The 7595-nt window shown below is 39.9% G+C and overlaps 1 protein-coding gene across 1 annotated transcript; it reads left to right on the top strand.

Annotated features, from left to right (window-relative positions):
• The first annotated feature begins 862 nt into the window (after positions 1–862).
• On the top strand, positions 863–1027 carry LOC131902293 (apelin receptor early endogenous ligand-like). Its single transcript, XM_059253317.1, has one exon. It carries the CDS (start codon positions 863–865, stop codon positions 1025–1027), a length of 165 nt encoding a protein of 54 aa, XP_059109300.1.
• Positions 1028–7595: the final 6568 nt, after the last annotated feature.

Below are 7595 nucleotides of genomic sequence, written 5' to 3'. Positions count from 1 at the left end.
CCCTGTAAGCCTTCAGATGAATGAGAAATGGCAAGAAGATTGCATTGCTGAGTAACACCTGGCAAATACCTTCCTTTTCTCGTCACCTCATAGCTCCCAGCCTCCACACCATGTGCTCTGTATTTAGAATTCTAGGAAGGAATGCCTAAGACATAGAACCTGCTTGGACCATCTTTACTGTCTGTCCCGTCATAAGCCAAGAAGATCTATTTTGAAGTTCAGTGCCAAGATCTATGAGCTACTTTTTGGCTGAAATTATCTTGATCCTAACCTCCCCTCAAATGGATATTGTCAACTGGCTGCATCAAATGCTTTTCTGTTCTACTGAAAATGCATGACACTGGCTGTTATGAAGAAAAAAAAAATCATTCATTTACGAAAACTGTTTAGTAAAATAAGGAGACCTTAACAGAATGTGTTTTCCTATTCAGATCAGTCAACTCAAAGCACAGAGAGGTCTGGGAAGCATCAACAGGTTAAATGAATTAATCAGTGTTAACTAAGGAATGAGCTATAATTGGCCACTCATTTAGTTTCTGAGTTTTCTATTTCAAAGCTGACAGCAAGAATTTGTATGGCCAAGGCTATTGTCTCTGAAATCATCATTTAAAAGAACTCACAAAAGTTACCAAGCAGTAGGAGAAAGCTTCACATCGCTTGGTACAAAGGAAAAGACAGTAGTTCCTGGCACTCAACAGCAACCAAACAAAATTAGAGGAAAGATCTGGAAAAAGCAGCCAGCAGCCCTCTGAGTTCTGTCTGTAGGATGCGGGGTGAGCTGGACAGATACCGCGCAGACTATTTACAGACGATTCCTTTGCTTGGAGAGCTTTTGTTCACTTGTGTGTGAAAAGAAAAAAAAATGAGATTTCAGCATTATTTTTTGGTATTTTTTATTTTTGCAATGAGTCTTCTTTTTATCATCGAACAGAGGCCAGTTAATTTTCCCAAGAAAAGAAAAGTATACAGACACAACTGCTTCCGAAGGAGATGTGTTTCACTCCATTCCCGGGTGCCCTTCCCCTGAGAAAAATCTCTGATTCCGTTGGTTCCACCGGAAGAAGAGCGAAAGCAAAGATGTCCACCCATCCCAAAACCACCTCAGCCTGGCGACAGTGTGGCAGCTCCTGCACGAACGGATGTTGTTGCAAAGTACCTCAGATGGCTTCTAGGCTCTTGAGATGATTCCTCCTGGATTTTCTTTGACAAGAAAGTAATATAAATGGAAAACAGACTAGGTTGGAGCACACACACTCACTTGTCCGTATAACAATCTCTCATCTTCTACACATTATTTTATTGGCATATATTCATTATACAGTGATGGGTTTCATAAAGATATTTACCTACAAGTATGTCATGTACGTTGACTATATTTACACATGTACGTTGACTTACACGCATGTACATTATATGTATCGACTATGTTTGCACACGTGTACCTTCCCCTTTCTCTCCCTTCGCCCTCCTTTTCATTCGCCCAATTTTGTTTCTCCTTTAATGGCGTGTACACGTCAGTGATTTAATTGCACATTATTCTTCTTACATGGATTAAAAAGAAAACCACTTCTCTAATATTAAAAAAAAAAAATTAGAGGAAAGAATCAGTGATTGTCTACCCAGTAGTTACCATCATTTTTTTTTTTTTGTGTGTGTGTGTGTGTGTGTGTGTGTGTGTGTGTGTGTGTGTGACTGTTAAAGTGTGGTAGTTACAATTACAATTATTGCCAAAGCATGTTGGTGCTGATCTATCATCCAAGCTACTCAGGAGGCTAAGGTAGGAGAATCACAAGTACAAAGCCCAACTGGGCCACAGAATAAATTATAGGGCAGTCTGGGAAGTGTAGTGAGACTTTGTCTTATTTGTTTATTTATTTATTTATTTATTTATTTATTTATTTATTTATTTATTTATTTATTTATTAAATAAAAAGGGATAGGGATATAGCTCAGTGGTAAAGTGCTTACTTAGCAAGTGTGTGTGGGGTCCTAAGTTCAATTGACGGTAAAGAGAGAGAGACAGAAAGAGAGAGAGACAGAGAGACAGAGAGAGAGAGAGAGACAGAGAGAGAGACAGAGAGACAGAGAGACAGACAGACAGAAAGACAGACATACAGAGAGGAGGAGGAAGAAGAAAGGGAGTGAGAAAGTGAGGGATGGAGGGGAAATAATTACTGCTCATCCAATATTCACTATTTTCCTCAGTCTGCTGTCAATTAAATTTCCCCTGCCCCATGGATGCTGGAAGTGCCATGTGCTTTGCTTTGACCACCAAAATGCCAGTCGAGGTGACACTAGCAGCAACTTTAAGTGTGCTAGTGTCTTTGGCTTTGCCGGTTCTCTAGTGACCCAGTGTGTAAAGAGAATGTCCCAGGCAGTTATATCTCCTTGTCTACTGCATGTTTCTGAAATCAACTCATAGAAACAGAACATTCTTCCCAACAGCTTGGAGCTAAGCCCAGTTCAATGGCCGCTTAAAGCAGAGCTGTCCAGTCAAGGCCACAGTAACAAAATCATCCTGCAGAGATTTAAAACAAAAGGACACACATGTCTTTGTAATCTACTGAGTTCTGGAGTTGGTTTGTGGGACAGCCTCAGGTAACAATCGCTGGTAATTTTGATAAGTAACCTGTGGCTATGAACTATATGACAGACTCTGATGACAAGACCATCAGGTAGGTGATATTCTTAACACTGTCCTACAAATGAAATAAGAAGCTCCAAAGGATTAGTAAGCTTACCCAAGAAGATATAATAGCAACAGCTCATGCATATAGCTTTAATCAATCTTATTAATTTCAATATCTTTGTTATGTCTCAACTCTGTTCACACCCGATATGAGAAAATTTAAAGTCAAGTTTGGTACTTACCAAGGAGGTTATGCTTTGAGCATGAAACTAAACAACTGTGACTCAGCTCTTCTATTTCATTTCCAACTGTTACCACACATAAAAAATTGTTAAGGGTTGTATTTCAACCTTCGCCAAGAACAAGGCTGACTCAGCTCCTGGAAGTTCATCCCAAGAACTAATTGGTAAAGAATTCTCCTGGGGAGACAGACAACGCAGCAACTTCTCAGACGACTTCCAAAGTAGAATGACAAAATGGGACAGGTATGTCTTGGCCATGGAAACCCTGAATGAGAACACAGCTCTGCTGTTTGTTGTCACCTCTTGAATTCTCTGTGACTATGGAGATTATCACCGTATGAACATATCTAGACTCTGAGGTGGTATGAAAGACAATCTTTTTCACTGGATCCTTTGATGTTGTGTTGTCTTCTCATGTGCTTATCCTTAGACTTCAAAACCACCTCAGTCAGTTCCTGTTACACATTTCTGAACATTTCAGTTTCTTACTAGGCAGAGAAAGACTCTTGGGTCCAATACTGCCCACTCTCATCCAGTGTCATGATTCCTTCTACCTGTCTCCTCTTTTCCAAACTGACAGCAATGGATAGTGTCCTAAACTGTGTGGAATGGGCTGGACTCTCTCACCTCCTTAGTTATAGTAAGGCAATTTTCTAAAAAAAAAAAAAGGGGGAGATTAGTTTGGGGGTATCCTTTTAAGTGATAAACTGTATACAGCATCTTCTATGTGGGATGAATCTTCTTGTCAGCAGGAAGGAGGTAGGAAATGGCCAGTAGAGATCAGTACCCAAGGGAACCCCCTTTCCACTGACAGAAATAAAGCTCACAGTGCAATGAGGCTAAGGAGTCATGTGAGAACATAGAGAAATGTGATCACCAAACTGCATCAAAGTGTGGATGGAGAACGGTGAGATGAACAGCGGCAAGAGATGGGGTAGAAAAGGGGGATGGGAGCCTATTGTAGGACAGATAGGCTTGGAATCTGGATTTTGGACTAGTTACTTTTCTCATTGTTGTGACAATGTAAGTGACAAAGACAGCATAAGAAGGATATATTCTGGCTCACACTTTCAGCTGTCAACCTATCAAGGTGGGAGAGTGAGGTGGAAGGGAACAGTTCATATCATAACAGCCACAAAACATAGAACTGTGACTATAAGAAGAGGGCAAAATGCAGACCCCAGGAGACTCTCTCAGTATGTTTCTTCCAATGAGAACCTGGTTGCTTTTGTCAACTTGATACAAATTAGGGTCATCTTGGGATCTTGCAAGAGAGAGCCTCAGTTGAGATCATGCTTCCACACAATCGGACTTTAGGCAAGTCTGTAGATTATTTTCTTGATTAATGATTAATGTGGAAGGGTCCAGATCACTGTGTTGGTGCAAGCCCTAGGCAGGTGGTCCTGAACTGTATAAGAAAGGTTACGCAAACCATGAGGATCAAGCTAGTAAGTAGCATTTCTTCATGGCCTCTGCTTCAGGTCCTTCCTCCAGGACCCTACCTTGAGCACCTGCCTTGGCATCCCCTGATAATAGACTGTATCTATAAGCCAAATAAATGCATTCCTCCACAAGTTGCTTTTGGTTGTGTTATTTATCACAGCAAAAGAAAGCGAACTAAGAAAGTTCCTATCTCCTGCCTTTCACTACCCATCAATAATTCCATCATATTATAATACCATCAAGGGATTTACCTATTCATTATGCCATAACTCTTCTGATCTATTGATATGTAGACTTGCCATCACAGCCCCATGGCCTTACTTATTTCTTAGGTGGTTTTATATTCAATCAAGTTGACAAGATTAACTATCACATATTTTATGCTTGGTAATATCAGATAAAACTAGAAGACTTTGAGCAGGAGAATGACACAAGTGGGCCTCATTTTTTTAGAGACATTCTTTGATAACAGCATCAAGACACCATAGCATTGTATAAACAGAAGAATGAAGGGTAGGAGAATAGGTATTAATTCTTGTAGCTGTAACCAAATGTCTGTCAAGAAGAAGACCAAATAGGGAAAGGTTTATTTCGACTTGTAGTTTGAAGATATAGTCCATCATGCAGGGAGGGCATAGTGGCAGGAATAGAAGGCTTGCCCATATCTGAATGGATCAGGAAGCAGAGGAAGGGAAATTCTGATGTTCGCTGGCTTTCTCATTTTCACATTTTATTCAACTCAGGACCAAGATGGTGCTACTGCACTCAGGGTGGACCTTCTTCCTGAACACCTTTTATGGATAAACATAAATTTGTGTCTCATTGATGTTACAGGTGTTACTCTGATAGAACTGGAAATCAAAACTAATCATCGCAATAAGAACTTATATAATAATAAAAACAGCAAGTTTTAGTGGTGGGAGATGACAGCAGGAAATGAAGAATAGCTAGGTTTGGGATGTATTTTGAACCAATTGAATTTGGTAGGAGATGTGATTTCAAATGTAACTGGAAGGGATTAAAATAATTGAGCCAAAAGATAAATAGTAGTGCCATTTACTTCAAGAAAAACACCAGGAAAGAGTATGTGGGAGAACTCAGGGGCTCTATGTTGATCTGCCTGATAGGCATCCAAATGGAAACATTACAGAGAGAGTTAAATACACAGGTTTCAAGTTCAGGGGATGGAGGCTGGTCAGATAGAAATTTGTGAGTCATCAAACTATCCATCCGGGTACTATGGGACCAATGTTTAAGGGCTGACAATGAGAAAGTGTCAGGAAAGTGGCAGGCAACATTAGATCAAAAGACACTCAAGGGACTGATGTCCCAGAAGCCAAGAAAAGAAAATATTTGAACTCCTACCTTTATGAAGGCAGAATCAACCTCTTGGGATGCTACTTTGGGATTAGCAATGTTGATGTCACTGATGATTCTTGCAAAAGTTGTTGCTTTGGAGTGAGGAAAGTAAAACAATTAATGGAGCAGGTTTAAGGGTGGGGGTAGTTGTGAAGAATGCTAGCAAAAACATACAAAGCAAGTAGAAGTTACTGGAGTCAAGAGATGTTTGTATTTGTGTTTAGATACAAGAAATAAAACAGCATTATTTTATGTTGCTGAAATTATGTAGGAGAAGGAGAAATTGGAGAATTTGATGGCAACACTAATACTTCTGAGTATTGTGGCAGAGAGGGGAATAATTCAATGACATATGGAAAGTTTGGTCCCAAACAGCAGTGAGTCATGGTGATGAATGGGGAAAAGAGGTATATTAGTTACTTTCTTGGTACTGTGATAAAATACCTTGACCAAGAACAACTTGTAGAAGAGTTTATTTTAGCTTATGGTTCCAGACAGATAAGAATCCATTATGGTGGCGCAAGGGGTGGGGGGGGGAGAGGCTTTCAACAAGTGGGGGGCATGGCAATAGGAGCAGAGAGATGAGAGATCACGTAATCAAATGGAAACACAAAGTGGGGTGGGTGGGGGGCTGGAAGCAGCAAGGCTTTTCATCTCAAAGCGCACCCCCAGTCATACATTTCTCCCATCAGGGCTGTATAAACAAGACCTCTGCCAAAGTACCAACTGAGAACCAAAACTATGGGAGACATTTCTCATTCAAAACACCACAGAGAACATATGAATACAGATGAAGACAGGGTAGGAATTTGGGGTACAGTAATGAAATAGTCTTCTTATGGATTCCATTTTCTCAGCAAATAAGAGTAGGTGAGGTTGAAAATGAGAAGGATAATGGAGGTCTGAGGGAAAAATGAGGAGTTGGTGGCCAGCTGGGAAAGTAGAATTTAATAAGTATAGCACGTAAGTCTTCTTGATAGCAGTAAACTCAGTGTGTCCATGGACCAAAGCATTGCAGTCAGCCTGGCATGTGTCTCTGCCACCACATCAGGATGCCTATGTAGGAATGGAATTGGATTGACAAGTGTGAAAGGGAAGAGGGACAAGGGGTTGAGTAGACAGTCTACTTGACAGGCAATGGTGTGGAATAATAAATTCCCCTCTTTCTAGGTATTTTATAAATTCTGTTTCCTAGTATGATGCTTTCCTGTTTAGAATAGGCTAAGTGATGCTTAGTGGAAAGTAGCTAGTGATGAGTTTCGTTACTGATATAAATTGTATTATCATCATTATATTTCATGCTGCTATTAACAGAATGGCATTGCAGGCAAAATGTCTGACTCTTAAGCTACAATCAATGATAATAACCCAATTATGTCAAGGTAAGTATGCCTTGTACTACGTAATATTACAAAATTCATTATGTAATAATGAATATTACAGATATACTAATAAATAATAGAAATCCAGAGAAACTGAACAAAGCCCTTTATCAAACTTCATAAAGCACAAAGGTCAAAATCATAGGGAAGCAAATCTTCCTCTCTCAGCTTCAACTCTACAGACAGCTCTTTCTTGCTACTGAGGATATTTCTTTGTCATAAATTCTGCTTGAAATTCCTTTGCTTTCCTTTGGTCTCTCTGTCTTATTTTATTTTCATTCATTTTATTTCTCATTTTTCTCCTTCTCTCCTTCCTCCTCTCCCCCTCCATCATTTTTCTTTATCTCTCTCTTATCTGTTTTCTTTCTTTTTTAAAAAATCCTCAGGCACCATTAAAAGGGAAAGAAAACACCTCAATCTTATAATGCAGCAGCCCACCTGTGTTAAGCCCACCACCTCTCCTCCCCTCTCTTCTCCTCTCAAGAGCTTTTTCTGATTATATCACTTCAGAACTTGGAGAGTAACCATGGCAACTGTCTT

This window comes from Peromyscus eremicus, chromosome 1 (genome assembly GCF_949786415.1).
Source record: "Peromyscus eremicus chromosome 1, PerEre_H2_v1, whole genome shotgun sequence".
NCBI classification, from domain to species: Eukaryota; Metazoa; Chordata; class Mammalia; order Rodentia; family Cricetidae; genus Peromyscus; species Peromyscus eremicus.
Note: the sequence above shows the minus strand (reverse complement) of the source record. Positions and strands in the feature narration are given on the sequence as shown.